This window comes from Lithobates pipiens, unplaced genomic scaffold (assembly GCF_037356315.1).
Source record: "Lithobates pipiens isolate NorthernLeopardFrog02 unplaced genomic scaffold, aLitPip1_a1.2 Scaffold_23, whole genome shotgun sequence".
Lineage (NCBI taxonomy): Eukaryota > Metazoa > Chordata > Amphibia > Anura > Ranidae > Lithobates > Lithobates pipiens.
In genome coordinates this window covers 296135267-296157235 of record NW_027507785.1, presented here as the reverse complement: position 1 = coordinate 296157235, position 21969 = coordinate 296135267, and the positions used below count along the sequence as shown (strand labels likewise).

The 21969-nt window shown below is 40.4% G+C and overlaps 1 protein-coding gene across 25 annotated transcripts in view; it reads left to right on the top strand.

The window, feature by feature from the left end:
* ADGRL2 (adhesion G protein-coupled receptor L2) overlaps positions 1–21969 on the top strand; it is a 284260-nt gene that overhangs the window by 190300 nt on the left and 71991 nt on the right. For all 25 annotated transcript variants that reach the window (XM_077450365.1, XM_077450363.1, XM_077450386.1 and 22 more), the window contains exon 5: positions 5325–6125. In XM_077450365.1, coding sequence (XP_077306491.1) covers positions 5325–6125 — 801 coding nt within the window. The remainder of the gene's footprint in view (positions 1–5324; positions 6126–21969) is intronic.

Here is a 21969-nt window from a genome sequence, read left to right as displayed (position 1 = left end):
GTAGTGTCCTGACTGGGTTTCAAACTGAGTACCCAAGTACTTCAGGCATAAATACTGAATCACTAAGCCACTGTGCTACTCCTAAATTTCACTGTATTAGGGGCCTGCCTTAATTACAGAACTTCACCAGCTGTAATTTCTCTGGCCAATGGGAGCACCTCAGTCACCATTAGGGCATCAGCAATGAATTAGGAAATAGAAGTTGACAGGGCTAAATGCAGAAGTCCCTGAGTAACAAAGTGAAACTAGTTTCAGAGAAGCACACAGAGTGGGGCTTTCTGGTAAATGAAGGCAACAGAAGCCATCTTGCAGTGTTGCTTCATAGCCAGGACATTTAAAATAGCTGATGGGTTTCATTAAAGGAGAAGTCCAGCTTGAGCTCGTTTGGCTAGGCTTCTCCTACGGGTCACAGGAGTGCAATTTGTTTTGCACTCCTGTGATGTCAGCAGAGGGCGGTCTGAAGTCCGCTCTCTGCTGACGTCACTGGAATCAGTCCAAGTACTGCATCATCGTGACAATGAAGTTTGGATCCACTAGGTGCCTGGACTGATGCCTGTCTCAGCCTCTCAGCGAGCCACTCAGAGACTGAGACAGCTGCTCCCCATCCCTATGAGACAGCTTCTCCCCATCCTCCAGCACTCCAATGAGCCTGGAGGAGCAGAAGCCTGTCAGTCAGCAGCTCTCCACTCGGGGAGCCGAAAGAATCATGCCATTGGCGTTGTTCGGTGGCTCGGTTCTCAGTGCAGATGCTGCATCGCTCCAATGCTGCATCCACCTAGGTAAGTATATTGGGCAAATAACAAAAAAAATAAATCATACTTCATACTCGATTAAATTTCCCCAAAGGTGTTTTGGCAATAAAAAAATAGAAGCTCTAAGCCTTCCCCATTTGACTCCAAAATTAGAAAATTTTTGGGCATATAAGGAAAGAATAATTAGCAAAAAAAGTATTTTGCTCTTCCTACCTGGGATAAGGTCAATAGTTCTTATGAGAGCGAGGAAGAACAAGGAGGCGAGACATTGCCTACCGGCTGCCCTTCAGGGTTTCTGTAGCAGACAATCTTAATCCTTTTTTCATTTTCAACTCTCACTTTGAAAATATCAAAGCTCATTAGTTGGGGTGAGGAAAGATGAACTGCCTTGTTGGCTAAAACTCCTTTGTAAAACTCAGAGTGCTCCTTGGAGCTCTTGTCCAAGAATAGTTAACAAGAATTCAGACATTTTCAAGCTTTATTTAATGCTATGCACACTTAGGAGGCGATAGGGCAAAGAGTGTCAGAACTTTGTTTGCTGTAGAAATATAATAAGTAGAAGAAATATAAATCTTTTGTCTGCTGTAATAATTTAAGTATAAGTATTCAGGTTATTGACCAAGCTCAGCCATGACTGGTATACTTTGAGCAGTCAATTCCCAGCTGGTGATGTTTTAAGGGCCAGCGTCAATTTCAAGGTGAACATCAGACCAGTTCTCAGAGTGCTGTGTGAATGAGGTAGACATTTTAGGAAGAGTACACAAAAGCTTTTAGTGTATAGCTTCTGCTTTCTTCGAAGGTGTAATACTCAACTTGCTAATTTTGTGCCCATTTTTTTATTGTTCGTGAAGCAGCATGCACATTTTTTGCAAAATCTAATTTGCATATACTCAACGCATTTTTTAACAACTTTTTTTTTTCCTTTAACACAAAGAAGTTCAAGGAGGCTTTCTTGTTTAAACAAATTGATCGTTTTCTGGAGATTAGTAACCAAATATAAGTTGCTTAGACAGCAGAAAGTTTGCATAGCAATAAAAAAAAATGAAAAACTGTTTAAAAAACACTGTTTAAGGGCCCCTCTCTTTATTCTTCTATCATTATAAGCACTATGGAGATACTTTGCTTAAAAAAGTTTTTTTTTCCAGTTTGGAATTGTAAACAATTCTATAGTGCTGCATCTTTGGGAACATTCTGTAGTTTGGTGTACCATAATGGGGAGTTGTCTTTAGGTTGTTGATTGAAGTATAACTGTAGTGCACCTTTCTTCTTCATATTTCCTGTAATCTGCAAGTTACTGGTGATTAGAGATGGGCCAAACACCCCCCTGTTTGGTTTGCAGTAGAACGCCCGAACAGAGGAAATGTTTTCCCACAAACTACAAACTTCATTTAGTCTATAGGAGCCAAATGTGAGAAATCATAAGTCCCCATTTTAAAGCCTTATATGCAAGTAATTGGCCATAAAAAGAGTATAGGGGTTTGGGTACTGCCCTGGGGGATGTGTATCAATGCAAAATAAAACATTAGTTTTAAAGGAGCAGTGATTTTAATGATGCTTAAATTGAAAAAATAAAAATGGAAAATCCTTTATCATGTATAGAACCTGCTGCAGCAAAAATGAAATTTCCAAAGAAAAAAAGGGTGTTGAATTGCATTTAAATTGATTTGAGGTTGCAACTGCCACCACCTGGCTATTTAAAAAAAAAAAGGAGAAAAAAAAATGGAGTGGGCCTGAAGGGCCTGGTATGGACTGGGGGACCCACGCCATTTTTTTCTATAAGTTGTCAGCAGGGAAGTCCGCTGACAGCTGATGACTCATCAGTTGTTAAAGTAGCAGCGGCCTGCTTCCCGGCCCGCTCCTTAACAGCAGGAGAAAATTCTGATGAACAGTCTAAACTTTTGATCGGTGATGCTTGAACATCATCCTTGATGCCTTTCACAGAGTGATAAAAATTATCAGTACTAGTTGTTTCTCATAGCCACCCATCAAAGTAAAACCTGCTTTATACGCTTGAATCCAGTTGGTAAAGCAGTTAGAGTACAGGTTTCAGGAGGTGCACACCAATTACCCTGTGAGGTGGTCTGTGTGTTCTATGACCTCTGTGGATTACTGAAAACCTGTATCAGTTCTGATTTCAGTACCACAGAGTGTGGGAACGCTCTGCGTAATTCACTGCTTTGTTGAACAGTTGCCTGAAACTTTAACTTTATATAGATATGGGCTGATTTCTATGACATCAATAACATTTTGAAAGGAAAGTATGATATTCCATTACAGTCAAGAGAGGCACCAACCTTGCATATCAGAGCTGCTGATTCTGGCAAGGGTTAGCAGTGGCAGATATGTTAGCCTTATCCCCAACCTGCCAATAAGATAAGAGAACCATTAGAGAATTACTTGATTTAGGCATTATACTATAGTTAAGCTCTAGTTTTGCAATTTTTATTTGACCATAAACATAAATACAAGAGAAGTGTATAAGTTTAGGAATAGATAGCGAATGCTTCCAAAGTTGGAAAATGTATGTGCAGCCTTCCTTGCTAAATAGTTTTTTAGGACTAACCCCACAAGTCCAAATTCTTGGTGTGTAGCCTGAAGTTCTTTTTATCTAGGGAGCATAAATATGACTTATTAATGTGTCATATTATTGTTTTTATTTTGAGTTGCCTTAGAAAGGCTTTTCAGATATGTTCTTGATATGTCAACACTATCCAGCCCTGGATTACATCATTCCAAGGCTTGGCACCCATTGATTTACCTTCTGGGAAAATTTGAAGACCCTTACAAGAGCAGGGTTATGAGAAAACCGAGGAACCACAGAGTAGGATGGTCATCATTGGCAACCAACCATATTTTACAGTTTTCCTAGTGCAGGATTTTAAATTGAAGCAAATATGGTTGGCTACCATGGAACCAGTTCATTTTTATGACCCTTTTTTTTTTACAATATTATATTTGTATAGAAGCGAACTTGTGTTTGGTGCTTTGTATGTTTTACCCAATATACAAGTGAAAATGTCATCATATAGAAGAAGCAACCATTTTGTCCTCTTAAATAGTGTCACCTTATTGAGTAACTTCTTGAGGTAGCCATTTTGTGCCTCACGGAAACCTATAAAACCGATTAGTGAGCACAACTTTTTTGAGATGGCCTAGACCAGTGATGGCGAACCTTGACACCCCAGATGTTTTGGAACTACATTTCCCATAATGCTCCTGCACTCTTCAGTGTGGTTGAGCATCATGGGAAATGTAGTTCCAAAACATCTGGAGTGCCAAGGTTTGCCATCACTGGCCTAGACACTTTCTGTGGCAGCCATTTGTGTCTCGGGGGAAATTATAGGTTCCACAATTAGCAGAGCCCAGCATTAAACTAATTTTGTTCACAAACCAGTCGGGTCAATAACCTGTTTTTTAGTGCATGCCCCCCACCACCAACCCTTTTCATATTGAAAGGTTGTGAGGTATCCACTCATATGATTCACCGTTGATTGTTTAACAACTTTTTTTCACTAGGTGTTCCAGTCTCGTCATTTTATCCAATATGGCGGATTTCTTGCTGTGTTCCCTTCTTTAGTGTGTGTACTGATTGCACTACCGAGTAAATGGTCCATTCATGTTAATCTCTCTTTTTTCTCCTTGCACCCCTTTTTCACTTTCTCTTCCAATGCTTAAAATAGAAGTGGAGCAAAAAGGTAAATAAATAACACAGCCCGATCCCACCCCCCTCAGCTCCTTGTTATGTGCCATATGGATGTTAACCTTCTCGATCCCCCCTTATCCCTAAACACTGAAGTTCTATATTCAGCAGGATTGCATTTCTACACCCTATACACAAGTTGACTGCTAATTAAAAAAATAAAATAAAAAAAAAAGTGTTGTGATATATATGTCACATAGGTGGGACACCGTATATGCCTTTATTGTGGGAAATGTTTTCTTGCTCTCTTCCTTTTCCCCTAATTGTTTTACTTTTTTTTTTACCAAAATTTTTTGTTTCAATTTTCATTTTTTTATTACTTTGCTTGGCTTCCTTACTCCTATCCCCTTAGCATGCCACATTTTCAGGCCTCCCTGCTTTGTTTCATCCATTGCTCAAGTTGTGTTATTTTGTTATTTATTTTATTTTCCTTCTCTTGTTTTTTGTTCTTCCAGCTCCCAATTGCTGTAAAAATGTTGTGTTTTTTTTCTCAGAGATGTTCCAGCTTTATGTTTCCTTTCCCAAGTTTTATTCAATGCCTATGTTCATTTGTAAACGTACAAATGGAAAACCATTCACATCTTTCTTACATCTAAACATCTAAACTTCACAAGAACTGTGTGTGTGGTTTTTCATTGCCTAACAGGTTTTCGGCTTAGACAAATTATTTTAATGTCCAGAAAATTGATGTCTAAAATTTACTGTGTTGTAAGTCAAGTAGATATTTAGTTTGGCACTGTCAATGTACACTCTCCTCCATTTTAAGATTTATTTTTATTTTTTTTCAACTTATATTGTTGCTGCTGGAAGTGGGGGAAACTAAACGTTTAGTATGTCTTTTGTAAAATAATCCTCTTTCTACTTTCTACTAGTTTTTGTTTGCCCTGGGGTGTTGAAAACAGTGGTGGACTCTCCATATATTTATGAAGCAGAGCAGAAGGCAGGTGCATGGTGCAAAGACCCCCTCCAAGCCGCAGATAAAATTTATTTTATGCCCTGGACTCCGTACCGTACGGATACGTTAATGGAATTTGCCTCTTTGCAAGATTTTCAGAATTTCCGACAGACTACAACCTATAAACTTCCCAACCGAGTGGATGGCACGGGATTTGTGGTTTACGATGGGGCCGTGTTTTTTAATAAGGAGAGGACAAGAAACATTGTTAAGTTTGACTTGAGGACTAGAATTAAGAGTGGGGAGGCCATTATTAATTATGCCAATTACCACGACACATCCCCTTATCGATGGGGTGGAAAAACTGATATCGACTTGGCCGTTGATGAAAACGGCTTGTGGGTGATCTATGCGACGGAACAAAACAATGGAATGATTGTTATCAGCCAGTTAAATCCTTACACTCTCCGGTTTGAGGCCACCTTCGAAACCTCCTATGACAAGCGGGCAGCCTCAAACGCCTTTATGATTTGTGGGGTCCTCTATGTGGTGCGGTCCGTCTATCAAGACAATGAAAGTGAAACAGGAAAGAATGCAATCGACTACATCTTCAACACCAAGCTGAACCGAGGAGAACCTGTTGATATTCCTTTCCCCAATCAGTATCAATACATCGCCGCAGTGGATTACAACCCTAGGGATAACCAGCTGTACGTGTGGAATAACAACTTCATTCTACGATACTCTCTAGAGTTCACCCTTCAGGACCTAGCCCAAGGTAAGAACTTGATGTCTTTTTCCTTCTGCTTCTATCCTCATAACGTCAATAACAAGGAACAATGTACTGTTTGTAACTTGGTTTGATCTATATTTTTGTTTCTTTAGAATTTTGTTTTCTCACCACATAAGGGCAATTTGCAATTTCCATAATGAATACAGTTATTCTAGCAAACCTAAGGAAACTTTCCCTGAAAATAGATACCAGGTTAAAATATAGGCGAAGACTGACTTGGGGTTGCATTGCAAACAAGATGGCAGATCAGAAAATGCTTCGGTACCAAGGGTCATTATTTTAATAGATTGTGTAAGAATTACCCCCCCCCCCCCCCCCCAAAAAAATAAATAAATGAATAAAAATAAAAAATAAATAAATATATATATATTACATTTTTATTTTTTCTGTTTTGTAATTCAATAAAAACAACAATTTTTTTGTATGTAATAGATTTATTATTAGTAAAAAATTTCAAAAATATTAATTACACATGATTAAATCATCAATAAATTGAAGTGGAAAGAAATAGTATTATATTTATATAAAAAAAAAAAGAAAAAAATATATATATGTGTGTGTGTGTATGTGTGTGTATATATATATATATATATATATATATATATATATATATATATATATATATATATATATATATATATATATATATATATGTACTATTGAAGCTTTTGTGATGTGCATGAACTAGTCCGGGATTCAGGACAGTGACATGATGCATGACTCATGACGCTTTCACGTTCAAGCAGCACACACACAACACTTGGCTCATTGCCGCCGAAGGATTAAAGCCCTGACAATGTTTGCAAGTCACGCCTTGTATCCAAAGGAAATAAATATGCCCTTGATCTTGGGTTACTGCTTCTGACAGATGTTGTGCGATAAATGTAATGATTTTATATGACAGCCTCATGACTGGCATTAAAATCTGCTTATCATGTCTGTATTGTCTATTTCTCACTGCTTCCACCTGAGAGTTTTTGTTTTACAGTAGAGAACGTATTGCTTCTGTCCCAGGTGTTGCAGAAATAATTTGCACTGTTTATTTATTGTGCCTTTAACATGGCTTGCAGGAGATAGTTCATTTCCGACATGTGCTAAATTCCCATTATATTTGAGCACACAGACTAGTGTATGATGCATCATCAGCTTCAGAAAGCTGAATACATCCACCTCTATTCTGCCTTCACGTACTTTACCAGCACGGCTTAACCAACAGTTTGTTAGGATCATGTATGTTTTAACCACAAGCTGTTGATGTGTCAGTGGTTTGCAGGCACTCCCCCCCCCCCCCCACCCTTTTTTCCCCTTGCTATCTGGATACAGTAGGACTCCCCTCTTGGTAATTATACAGTGGCTGCACTTGGTCGTAATCTCATTTTAATTTATGTTCCGTGGTGCAGGCCTTTTTTCTCATAAGGTCACAAAACCAACTTGATGTAGTTGTAACTGGTTTGTACCAAATGTAATTTCATAGATCTTCACACTATAGGCTTCATTCACTTACTCACTTGTGTTCAAAGGGTATTTTTTTTTCTCTTTTGCTTGGATTCCTTAGACTTTCCTATTCTTCTATCTGTCTTTAATTTTTCTTCCTTTCTTTTTTTCCCTCTTCTCTCCTTTACCTTTCTATTCATTCACCCCCATCCTTCCTCTTCCCATCCTTTCCCTCGCCCCCCAACCCTTTCCTTCTCTGGTCATGTCTTTCTTTAACACACCACCCTATCATTCCCTGACCCATCCTTATTTGCTTCCTCCTTCCCAACCCTTTTCCTGCCTACCTTGCCTTCCCATCTATTTCCTTCTCTTCTCATCCCCTGCCTTCTCTTTTCATCACATCAATTGCCTTCTCTATTCATCCCATCCCTTCTCTTCCCATCCCATCCCTAGCCTTCTCTCTTTCCGCCCCATCCATTGCCTTCTCTCTTTCCGCCCCATCCATAGCCTTCTCTCTTCCCATCCCATCCCTTGCCTTCTCTCTTTCCGCCCCATCCCTAGCCTTCTCTCTTTCCGCCCCATCCCTAGCCTTCTCTCTTTCCGCCCCATCCCTAGCCTTCTCTCTTTCCGCCCCATCCCTAGCCTTCTCTCTTTCCGCCCCATCCCTAGCCTTCTCTCTTTCCGCCCCATCCCTAGCCTTCTCTCTTTCCGCCCCATCCCTAGCCTTCTCTCTTTCCGCCCCATCCCTAGCCTTCTCTCTTTGCGCCCCATCCCTAGCCTTCTCTCTTTCCGCCCCATCCCTAGCCTTCTCTCTTTCCGCCCCATCCCTAGCCTTCTCTCTTTCCGCCCCATCCCTAGCCTTCTCTCTTTCCGCCCCATCCCTAGCCTTCTCTCTTTCCGCCCCATCCCTAGCCTTCTCTCTTTGCGCCCCATCCCTAGCCTTCTCTCTTTGCGCCCCATCCCTAGCCTTCTCTCTTTGCGCCCCATCCCTTGCCTTCTCTCTTTGCGCCCCATCCCTTGCCTTCTCTCTTTGCGCCCCATCCCTTGCCTTCTCTCTTTGCGCCCCATCCCTTGCCTTCTCTCTTTGCGCCCCATCCCTTGCCTTCTCTCTTTGCGCCCCATCCCTTCCCCTACCTTCCCCCCACCTTCATTTAATTTTCGCCTCACTTTTTCCTTTCCTGATCCCTTTCTTCATTTATTTCTCTTTTCTTTTCTTTCCTTTTTACTCTTCTCTCCTTTTCATAACATGCTGCATGACAGACTTTTTCCATTGATTACTTTTTCTCAAATGTAAACATTTCCAATGGCCTATCTCTAATAATAATTTGCATTCAAGTGATCACTACAACTGTATGTTTCTTCACGGCAGTCAGAATGTTGATGTGTTATCTACTATTTCTGTCCGTGTTGGAATTTCATGTAATCAAGTCGTCTTGACGTGACCCGGGAAGGTCACAGATTACAGCAGGTGACAGTGGTGAATGTCCAGGATCTGATCCTGACATGTTAAGACCACTTGACAGGCATTTTTCAACAAAGAATCTTAATGGCCGCTGCAGTTCTCAAAGCTTCAATTTTCATGGTGCTTGCGAATAATTGATATTTGATGGATGAGGATTGTAACCAATAATTATAGACATTTTGTTTTTTAAAGGTATTATATATGACCATAGATTTTGATTAATGACAAGCTGCAAGGGTAGAAGGCTTGGGCAATTTAAGGAGCACAATAAAGAGTAGAACATAATGGTTGTTTGTTAAAATAATGAATGTGTCCCTTGAGATTTCCATGTGGCTGTAAAGATTAGAAGGAAGCTCTTTGATGTGTCCTAGGAAGTAGGTAATTTAACTATGGGAACAGAAAGCACGCTATACATAGACATTACTCATTGAAACAATAAAGGCTAATTCTGGGCACAGTGTCCCTACCATTACTCCCTCCCACCTCTTTGTAACCCACCCTATCAAGCATTCAGCCTGTGAAGTCAGTTATAGTCAGCTGAGTCCCGTCCCCCCCTCCCCATTCAGGTGCCACACTAAGACCATTTTCCCCTTCGTGCACCACTAGTCCAGCATCCTACCCTCATCTGCTGGTACTCTTCTCAGGTTCACATCAGTTTTTTTTTTTTTTTGGAAACTATAGAGGACCACCCTTGCTGCCCAGCCATTTGGAGTTGTCCACGTCACTCAGGTAATAATGTGGACACCTAGAAAAAGCTCTGGATAATTTCTTCCCAGCAGTCAGAAGGTGGTGGGGAGGGAGTTGAGTTTTATATCAGAGTTTGGCTTTAAAGCTGAACTTCAACCGAACCATTACCTATATGTGGGTAAAATACACTTATGTAAACCCGTATCTGTCAAAAGATTTGTCCTCGTGTTCAGCCACCTTCAGGATTAATATACCTCTGCCAGACATCACAGCCAGTAAGGTGTCTAAAGTGGATCTTGAGCTTCATTAAATTTTTTGTCACCCTAACAAGATATTATCACCCATCCAGACTCGGTCACTGCTTCCCCACTGCAGGAGTCCATTCTGCATAATCTCCCATCAGAGCTTACCTAGATAGATGTCACTGCCTCTCCTGCTTTAGCCCGATTAGGCCTGCACACATCACATACTTCCTCCTACCTGATGCTTCCCTTAATGGATCAAGGAGCAAATTGCTTATGAGGTCTGTGTCATTGAAGGAAGATGTACGTTGGCAATTTTGTTGCTTCCTTTTTCATGCACAAATGTTATTTGGTATCAACTGACCAACTGATAAAAATTAGAATGGAAATCCATCCAAAATGTCTTATTTGACAGGTGACATTGAAGTGATTTATGATAATGTCTTACGGTTTTTTAATCATTTGGACAGTGAAATTAAAGAACAATTTTGTTTTAAAGCTCATTAAAAGGAGCAGGATTAAATTGCCCTAATTAGCTACTAATTAAGTTAGTGGCCAGCATCTATAGCAAGTGAAAAATTTTAATTTTTCAATATCATCGACCCAGTGTTGATTAAACCTTTACAGTGGCATGTTGTATTTTGCCCTCTTGAATAAATGTCTATACAGCACTACAGTGTAAGGGTGCAGAGCACCGAATTGCTGTATACTTTACCTACACATGCTACTATGCTGTGAATAGTTTGTTTAATTTATTTATGTTAACAATTGCAGCACTCACAAACCCAAAACTAAAATGATATTAAAAAATAATCCTATGAATCACCAAGATCATAGCCTCAATCAGCCGGTCCATAACGGGCACAGGGGTGCCGCCCCACGAATCTCCATAAGGGTGCTGTACACTTAGATTTCTGCAAGTTTTTTTTTTAAGCACATGACTAGGTCATGAAGCTCTAATTGGTTTCAAAAAGGTTGGGCTTGAGGCGCAGAGCACTGCGCTCCCCGAGCCCACCCACTTGCGACATTAGTGAATCATCATTGGCTATTGTCTTCCTGCTCCTCCTCCCGGCCAATCAGGACAGGCAGTGATTCTTCCCACCGGATTGGCTTGGAGGGGAAGCTGCCCAAGCCACCCACAAACTGAATGGGGTAAGTGTGGACCTCATGGGGAAGGGGGGGTTGTTTGCCGCACCCCCCCAAAATGGATCACCAGCCGCCACTGCCCTCAATGATTCCTGTCCATGTATTAATCAGGCCCAACCCTGTTTGGCTTCCAAGATCGGGCACATTCAGGGTTGTGAGGCCTGGTTAGTACTTGAATGGAAGACATTGAGGGAAAGATCTTGGTGATTCATAGGATTATTTTTAATTATTATTTTTTGGTTATTTTAGTTTTGGGTTTGAGAGTGCTGCACTTGTTATATACCTATATCTGTTGACCTGAGTATATAGGAGTAGTGTCAGCAACTAATATATGCATAGATTCATCTAAACACCATTATTTCACTTCTACTTTACTTTATTTAGCAAGTTTAAATCCATTAGGAAGAAGAGCACGCATTGTGTACTTTCCTATGCTATCAGACAGTTAAAAATGTGTAGGTGCTGGGCTTTCTTGTTGGAAAGCCAGGTGTGATTTGCAAACAGAGCATGTATATAGCATATATACAAAATGCTTTGCAAAGAAAGAAAATAAACATTAAAAATGATTAGACAGTAGGCCCATGGAGCAGTTTGACTAAAAAGGTAGGCCTCAACTTGATCAAGCTGTGCCATATGTAAAGGGAAAAATTGACAGAGCTCCAAATAAAAGTGAAAAAAAAAAGAAACGGTTTCATTCTATTCTCTGGATATATATGATCCAAAATAGCCATTTGAATGTTGAACATGCCGGCAAGCCAAAATGTGTCCTTTAGCACTAGAAACCAATATCTACCAGAAGTCAAGTCAAAAACAAGCGCTTGTATGCATGACTGTCTCCGTTAAGGGCATTAGACTGTAAGCTCCGTTGACAGAAACTTGTGTGATGGATTATGTATGCTTGAGTATATATAATATTTATTCAGTAATAGAACATTTTTCAAAGAAGAACTGCCTTAATTGCCCTTAGCATCTCCTCCCTTACAAAAAACTCAGTTGGTTGCCCTTTCATTGCCAAACTGAATTAAAAACATTAAATCATAATTCCAGTTGTTTTGGACAGCACAGATAGTTCCCTTTTCAGACTCATTTGTCAAGGCCTTTATCGTTTCTATAAGGCAGAAGAAAAAATGGGTGCCCAAGTGGTTTTGGTTTTGGCTGGAGCTCCATTTAGCTGGAGAACATTTTTACAGAGAAGCCTACTGCATGCGGTTGCCAGCTCTAGGAGTCCTGACATTTAAGAAAGCCAAGACAATGCAGATCAACCTCTTCTACAACCTAGCAGAGGGTTCTGTTTCATTTTAATGATGTACATTTTACCCAGTTAATATTTATTTCAAACTAATGTTGAGTTGAGTTAGATTTTCCATGGCACCTTTGAAAGAATCAAGGTCATATAAGTGAAGTCGTGCCAGAGAAAGTTTTGTAGACCAGATTCTAGAACTGACAACAGAAATCTGAGCCAACATGTTAGAGATGCAGCCAAGGAGCATATGGAGGGTAGATCAGGGTTGTAAGCATTGCCAGTTGCGGTGACTGGGACAGTCCGGATGTGGGCTGTGAGCGATACAGCACGATGTAAGCTTCCTTTGCGTGCTCTGCTGTTCATTCTCCGTCCTAGGGACATGGTTTTCTGTAGATAGACTGTCGAGGTTGTCCTCATATCCCCTAACATTCCCACTTATTTGTATGAATTCAATTATGAATCTAGTGGTTTTTGAAGTCCCCCTGGCGCCATTTATGTGTATTTATGTTCTGATATTAAAATTCTTTCTACAAAACATGGGTGGTTTTCCTGAGTTGATGACATTTTGTTTTCTGTTTTTTTTATTTATTTTTTTTGGCTGAGTTTTTTGGGGGTTTTTCAGATCTCCAGATTTTAATAGTTTGTTTATTGGACCATCAGTTACTGTGCACATAGAAAGACAAACGCTCAGAACTTATATTTAGGGCTGGTTCATGTTACAATTTCTGCATTTCTACATGAGGGTTTTTGATGCATTCTGGCATTTTTGATTTGTTCCAGTGGGGGGGGGGGGTCCCTTCCATTTACATTGAATAAATCTGCATTCCAGCATGTTTTTGATGCATTTTTTGCCGCATTCCAGATGTGTTCCACACCGGAAAAAAAATGCAATGTTTTCTATTATTGACTGCACTGGAACCCACTGCACGGGGGTGAACTAGTGCCATTGGAATACATTTTATGCATTGTCCATGCACTTTTGATGCAGAATAAAAATATGCCCCCGGACTGCTTTTGGTGTGAACCAGCCCTTAAATTGATTGAAAATGCTTTCCTTTGTTTTTGTTTTTTGTTTTTTTATACCTCCATTTGTAGTTTAGTTTTGCACAGAGTGGCCCTGATCATCTTCTTTTGGGGTCCCCTGGTGGCTATCAGCTCCCCCCCACATAATATTACCCCCTAGGAGAAGCGTTCTCCTGGGGGGTTACCTTGCGGGTGCACTCCTGAGTCCTACATTTGCATCCATAGATGCAGAATGCAAGACTCAGCCCCGCCCCCCGTTGCCCCGTGTCATTGGATATGATTGACATCAGTGGAAGCCAATGGCTGCGCTGCTATTAATCTGTCCAATCAAGAGCCAAGAACCCCGGGCAGAGAAGATGAATGCTTCTCCGTAATTTATACCTACAGATAAACCTATACCTGTAGGTAAAATGAATATCTCCTAAACATGCACTGTTTGGAACATTCACTCTGCATGCAGCCACTGACATCAGTGCATGCGCTCTGAAGGGCATACCGTGCCGGACTGTTGGAGACTCTTGCTTGTGCGGTAATGACGTCATCGTGGCTTACAGTGCTGGAGCCTGTGATCCCAGAAGAAAGGACGGGAGCAGATGTCAGCCCTCTCAGTGGTAACCGGGCATCCCTTCATTCTAAGGTGAGCATTTCATACATACTAGCACATTATGCCATTGTCCTGCAGAGCTTTTTTTTTCAGCGGTTTACTACCGCATTAATCTCCTCACCTTTCAACACCAAAGAGTGCAGAGAGATCTTCCTAGAACACGCAGAGACCTCCGGCTTGGAGCTATTGATATTATAATCCAGTCTCAGGAAGCTGCGGGCAGGAAGGGGGGAGCTGAGTGGGAATGGGTACCTGCTATTTGAGTTTTAATATCTTTTTGATTCTACAACTTTAATAATTTAGGCATTTTCTATTATATGGTGGCAACCCTATACAGGCCTCCAGTGGAAAGGCCATTTCAAATCTGTTATACAAGGATAGTCCACTGTTGTGACTATCACGCCCTGTCCGCACTGCGATTCCACGTTGCATTAAAATTGCGGCAAGACACTCATTTGGGTGCCATTCATCCTTAAAGGCACCTAAAACCTATATGCATATAAAAATGTGCCTAGGTTCGTGCCAACATTTGGTCCCTCAGCTCTTTTTTGCCACGCCAAACGCGCACAGGGCAGAAGATCGAAGAGAATGAACTGCCCTATGAGCAACACACGCATAAAAATTACCCATGTATAACCTTGAGCACGAGTTCCTGCTACACAAAGTTTGAAGTGGACCTAAGGAAACCCAACCTGAGACCATGAAACTTGAAGGCATGTAGAGATGAAGTGGCTGCAGGACATCTACAACACTGAGCTAAAATAAAGGATACTAAATATCGTAATTTACCGGTCTCCAGAAACACCCTACAATACTACCTATTAGGAGACTATACCTAGAATAGCACACAGCGTAATCCTTCGAGTCCCCGTTTTCTTTTAGCCGGTCAATAGTTCCAACTTCCAACACGGTGTCATCAGATGATTGAATACATGTGTGGGAGTGGACTTTCTATACCTGAAGCTATTTACATGTGAAAATTCCATGGCGGTAGCATGCACACAGAAGCAAAAATATCAGTACAGTCAGTGAAATATGATAAATATTCTTTTTTGCCTTGGTTTAATAATAATGGAATGGGAAGGTACAGGCCTGTACATGCCATATTGCTTTGATTGCTAGTTTGCTCCCTAATTATACAGGCAGAGGAAGCTGTCATATGTCCTGTTATCAGTAGTGATCTCTAGGGATAAAAATAGCCTACATGTATCAAGAATTACCTGCGATCCAGGCTAATGGAACGCTGCTAATTTTAATACACATCGAAGTGATTAAATACACACTAATCAGCACAGCGTGCTGTGGGATATGGACCTAATGATGACATTAATAGCGCTTTGCCAAACTTGATCAGCTCTCCCGCGGTTTTTGAAGGAAAAACAAAATTGATGGCGAGTAGGGGAAAGAAGAAACTGGATTATGGCATAGTTTGTTAATTTTAGTGATAATTCCATGTTAGACTGTGATGCTTTTTTTTTTTCTTCTAAAGAATAGACAAGACTACAAGCAGAATGCAGAAGAGGCAAGGCTTCATAAATTGCCAGAGGCCTGCTTGTTGTTCTCTGCAGCCTTGAGTACTTTTCCACATCTGTCACTTGGCATGATCACATTGAAGGCAACACGGAGATCTCATAGGGTAGTTGGATGCTTAGAACGTGACTGCTCGGTTCAGTAGGATGTTTATTGCTTGGGCCTGTCTGTGGTTTTTATCGTAGAAGCAAGACAGGTGATTGTCTTCATTTCCACAGGTAGCGTTATAACTGAACCCAAGAACAGAATTGTAGTATATTGTAGCTTACCAGTCCTTAACGTAGAAGGCTCTAACTAAGACTAAAGACTAAATCTGCTCCCAACCCATTCTAATCCTATACTTACCTATGGTCTGGTCACATGGCCAATGGCTGGCTTCAGGGGAGAGTAGAGAGCGGAATGACCCATTGGTGACGTCACCCATAGGCTTACTAATGGGCGTCTGTTGCCAATCACATGACCGGACCGGAGTGCCCTTAGAATGGGTAGATATAAATATCTTCCTTTTACATGGTAGTTAGAATAGCGTTGAGAAAAGGGGTGGAAGCAGTTATAGACTTAGAGACTGGCCTTCCACTGTAAATGTGGCTGTATTCATTTTTATGTTTTCAGTGAAGAGAGCATTTTCAGCTACACATAAAATTCCCGTTGATTCTGCAAGGAATTCAATATGCCCTTTCCAGTAAACTGAACTTGAATCAAAAACGTCAAGAGCTGCACATATTGTTGGTGATATATAAATTCTGTATAACACTAATAATCTTTCTTGTGAAAACTTCCAAGTGGGGTCAGGCACTGATGTTGGATGAGAAGGCCTGGCTCACAGTCTTCACAGGTTAAGGTGAGGCCAGCCAAGTTCCTCCAAACCAAACTCGCTCATCCATGTCTTTATGGACCTTGCTTTGGGAACTGGTCCAAATCATTTGGTGGAGGGGGGATTATGGTGTGGGTTTGTTTTTCATGTGTTGGGCTTGACCCTTTAGTTCCAGTGAAGGGAGCTCTTAAGCCATCAGCATACCAAGACATTTTGGACAATTTCATGCTCCCAACTTTGTGGGAACAGTTTGGAGATGGCCCCTTCCTGTCCCAACATGACTGCGCACCAGTACACAAAGCAAGGTCCCTAAAGACATGGATGAGTGAGTTTGGGGTTGAGGTACTTGACTGGCCTGCACAGAGTCCTGAGCTCAACCCGATAGAACACCTTTGGGATGAATTAGAGCGGATGACCGTGAGTAAAGGCAGGTGTCCCAATACTTTTGACAATACAGTGTATCTAAAGATCATCATCTATTTACATTTAAAACTTCAACTCCCCCCTCTCTCACTGATGATACAGTTACCTTGCTGTTATGCTGATTCTGTGGCCTTCACCATGCTACCTTCAAAAGAAAACTATGCCAAAAGAGACAGGATGTAGAGCAAAGGTTCTGGCTTTCCTTGTCAGTGACTGCGAGAGTATGGAAAACTAGTTTTTTTTTTTTTGGAGAGGTCATGAAAGGCAGCCGCACTTCTAGAGAAAATCAAAAACGCAGGAGTACTATATGTAATTATATGTAATATCTATGTCAGGTGTTGCATGGCTCCAGACCTCAGTAATCCTAAAAAAACATAATAAAAGGTTGGGCACAAGCATAAAAAAGTGGGAGAACAATAAAAAAAAAAAAAAAAATTAAAAATTAAAATAGATCTATTTTATCAATATAAAAACAGGGGCAGCAATACTCCTCCTCTTCAGTAAAGAGCACCCCACTGCAGTACTACTTTTTCACCACAAGATGTCTTTAGTCCTTTGGGTTGAATGGCACCAGCATCACTCAATGTGGAAGATTGAATGCAAGATGTGTGGGAGGGGGGCAGCCAACCTAAAGTTGGGACTCCCCAGCAAATGCCACCAAGTAAAAAAAAAAAAAATCTGTCTTGGGTGGACTGACCCTTCATTGACATCCTTTTTATAGTCTCCTATTTTTGTGTTTTAATTAATTATTTAATTGTTTCTATTTTGGGTAATGGGAGCAATTTGCCGCCAAGCAAAGCTGATGTCCAAATTGATTTAAACCTGCATATGATTCTAATGAAATTTCATGGCCAGTTTAGTTAATCAATACGCTATTTGATGTGAGCTGGAATGGAAAAAAAAAAAAGCCGTTCCATTACATCAGTGAAGAATCAGTGCCTTTAACCTTGCTGTAGTTCTTATTGTATTGTAATTCCTAAATTTCCGCCATGATGTAAGGTTGGTGAAGCCCCCAAACGAACCATTGAACATCTGGCCCTGTTTTCTGTGTCTCCCGTGTGAACTAGGTCTCACCCCCCGCCAAGAAAATCCTTGGGAATCGTAGAAGCCGGGCATTTAAATTCCACAGGCTAAATCAAGGAGAAAGACCTATCAATTAAATTGCTCTCTGCGTCCAAACTTTACCGTGGCAAAGAGGGCCTAGAAACTCGCCGGCACGACCTTCAACACTCTCCCTCCAGTTTTGTCACTTCTCATTCAGAGGCGTGTACCGTCCCTTGATTGAGGGACTCACTCTCTCTTTTCTAAGGGTTTTTTTTTTTTATCTAAAGGAGCCATGTCAGTTCATAACAATCTTCCATCTCTAAGGAAGACATGCATGCAACTCTTGTCTCTGTTCAGAGCTAATCAGGCATGGTGAAATCTCTCAAGCAAAAATCAGGCCTGGGTAGGAAGATGGCCCAGGAATTATTTTTCATGCATGGCATTGTCTAGAAACATTTCATTTTTTTTTTATCTTGTTTTCAGCGTTCAGGTCTTTTTTGTCTACACCGTGCCAATGGGAAGCAGTTTTTTTCCTGTCAGTCAAATTTATAACGGAATATAAAGGGATGAATTCACTGAGGTGGTAATGGAAGATAAATAGGGGGAAATTTTATCGTTCACGGGTATCTAAACGTCGGCCTTCAGGCTTGATCCGATCCTCAGCCTGAAATTGGCTTGATAACATGATTTTGTAAACTGATATGCGGCGTACAGTTGCAGGGAGTCGTATCGTAACAGCTTGGTTGATACAAAGCCGGCTAAGGAGCCTGCTTGAGAACTAATAGAGATGAAAGCAGAATCGGCTTTGCAAATAGTATTCATTACCTGTCTTGTGCCTTTATGCTAGCGGGCTTGTGATGTATTCATTGTGCCCAGCAGAAAATGTTTGTATTGTACTCGTTTCAGGGACTCGGGGGTCTTTTTCTGAGTAATATGGTGAATATTTAGATATTGGCAATTCCAGAGTTGAGAAAATCTTTTTTTACAGAACTTTCATACAGATTTGGCTAGGGATGTATAAAGCTTGAGCAATGGTGGTTATGAACCTGGGGGTGAGCATAGCTTTGGCATCTCCCTTTTCTCCTCATAGTTGTATTGGGTTCTCCTCGGTTTCTGATGACTCCACCATGATCTGTATGTGCGACCTCTATATAGTGGTCCAATGGCCAATGTTGACCTTAGCTATTTGCATGGGCACCAACTGCCCTTCATTGTTCTCCTATAGCGATGGCGGCATATACAGTACATACAGAACACAGCTTTTTGACATCTCCTGCACTGAAAGGGTCTAACTGGCTCGCTTCTTGTTTATGGTTCCAGTGCTCACAAGCTTTGCAGCTCTCCGGGGACTATGGTTAACCCCTCATGTACAGCACTACAAAAGAATGGAGCAGCACACCAGCTAAAAACATTACCATAATACACCGTTTATTGATGAATAAAAGCAAATGTACTCACAAACTATATAAGTGGACATAGTGCCAAGAACCAAGACACGCATGGCGTTTACATAGGTTGAAAAAAGACACAAGTTCATCTAGTTCAACCAATAAGAAAAAATAAATAAATCATGCAATCCCATATACACAATCCTATACCCACAGTTGATCCAGAGGAAAGTGGAAAAACCCCAGCAAAGCATGATCCAATTTGCTACAGGAGAAAAAAAAATCCTCCTCCTTGATCCTCCAAAAGTCATTCAGATTTTCCCTGGATCAACTTTACCTATAAATGTTAGTACCCAGTTATATTATGTACATTTAGGAAATAAGCAAGGTCTTTTTTAAAGCAATCTATTGAGTTTACCACAGGAATACCCCTTCTGTGTCTGATATGGCTTGCACTTTTCGAGAGGTGACCCCTTTTCTTCAAGAAGAGGGGTCACCCCCAAAATGCGTAAGCCTTTTTGGGAATAGCTTGTCTTTGATGTACCTCCCAACAGTCTGAGATGAAAGACTCTTATGGCCTTTGACCATATTCCCTGTCTGGTCTTGCTTCTATTGAAGCCAGCAGTACTTTATACACAAATTACTTGTTTTCCTACATTTATAGTCTTCTGCAAAAATTACCAAAACATTTACCAAAACATGTACACCTACCATGATAGAATCATGGAACCTGCCATTGCTGGCCTCCTTTTTTTTTTTTTTTTTTTTTTAAACTCTGACTTTTAGGAGAAGCTGCTTTGGTCATTCAGTTAGCTATAAAAAGTGAGGAAAGACGGCCCAATAAAAGCTCAAGTTTGGAGATCACAACAGGACTGTCTGTCTTTCCATATCTCCGTTACTACAGTGGCCCAGTCACCAAGCACCAGCGCTGTCACATGAACCTCCATACCGGGCATTATGATTTTTAAGATGGCCAAGGTTTAGTCAAGGAAAGGGGAGATCTGCTCTATGCAAACGTGAACCTTTTCTGCATGGGGAGAGAAGATGCTTGGCTTTTAAAGTAGAACTAAGGGCAACACTTTTCTTTTTCATTTTGGATACAGTAAGGTAGGGTTATAAACACATGTAGGGTTTTGTCATCTGTATCATATTGGGGAGATTCCCTTCACATCCTGTCCCATGGCCAAAGCAGAAAGTGAGGGAATGCCTAGTTGTCACCAGAGCTTGTGTCCCCATTGGAAGGTTTCCTCTCTCTGGGGAAAAAAAAACTAAAATGTGGGACTTTCACTTTCTTTGATAATGGTAAACAGGTCAAATAGAGAGGGATCACAGAAAGCAATAAAAAAAACCTGGCAGGTCTTCTAATCTTTGCTCTGTCCAAAAAAAAAAAAAAATTGCCTTTTAGTTATACTTTAGGTTGGACCTATACTTTGCCAATACTAGACAAAGTTACAATTGCTACTCTCATTCCTTCCCATCTTTATTTAGCAAATAATGTGTGATAATGAATCCCCAGAGCACTATGGACTTCATAAAAAAAAAAAAAAAGACCGCACACCACCTTTCAGGCAATGCTGTCTCTCATTATTAGCTGGAAGGGTTCAGAGGTTTAGATAGGTGGACGAGACCTAGAAAAATGTGAAAGCGTTTGACCCTCTGGGTTAAAAGGAGAATATAAGATATTACTATGGAATGTTTCATTATTATCCGACTAAAAAGATATATTTTTAAAAATGTATTTTGTGGTTCTGATCATAATAGAGAAACCCCACTGTACAATTTAAAGATTGGAATAAAAAACTGGAATGAAAAAAGTGCAGGAAGTAAAAAAAAAAGAAATTAATTTAAAAATATATATTTATTATACATTAATTTTAAGTTCAGATTGTGTATTATGTCACTCGCAGTCTTTAATCGTGCAAAGTGTGTATTAATCTGAGACTTTGTCAGTCGTGTAAATATTGCATTATATAAGACTAGGCTGCAGGCATTTTGCTAAGCTGAATCCATATGTATAAGATTAGAGTCTATCTGTTTAGTAATGACCTGTGATTTAAAGTCCCAATATTTTTTATATAAAAAGTGGAGAAAAAAAACACAGGAAAAAAAATCAAAATGCATTTTTTAAGTAGGACTAGAGAAAGGCTAAAACACCAGTAAGATGTTTATTAAGATATGTGTCCATGCTGAAGATTTTCCCTCACTACTTCTCTGGTGAAACAGTTGTCACCGTGCCAGTAACTATGGTGAAATCTCTTTAAGGGTCACCATACACATTACAATCTGCTCTTATAATCAACTTTGCATTTAGCAAAACTAGGTAATATGAGGACCTACCTAATCTGTTCAACCAATTTGTATCCAATCAGACAGGCCCTTGGATCTTTGTCTACCAGCAACTAAATAGTGCAAGGTCCTGCCTATTTGTATAGAAATTGATTGGACAGTTTAGATAGGTCCTCTTGTTACATAGTTTTGGTGTATTTAAAGATTGTTGTACAAAGATTGTACTGCAAGATCGTAGCATGTATGGTGATCTAAAGCTCACCAAATATATTGCAATCTAACTGTACAACCTTAGTACAATCTCCATTAGATTTACCAAGCCTACAAGGCTTTACCTTTTCAATCAGATTGGTAGGTCCACGTACTATATAGCCATGATTTAAAGGTGATTGTACAGTCGGATTTTAATGTGTTTTGCCCTGGATAGTAATAAAAACCCAACAGGGCTTCTAAACCTTCCCTACTGTATCCAAAAATCAAACAAGGGTTTTGGCCTGATTTAC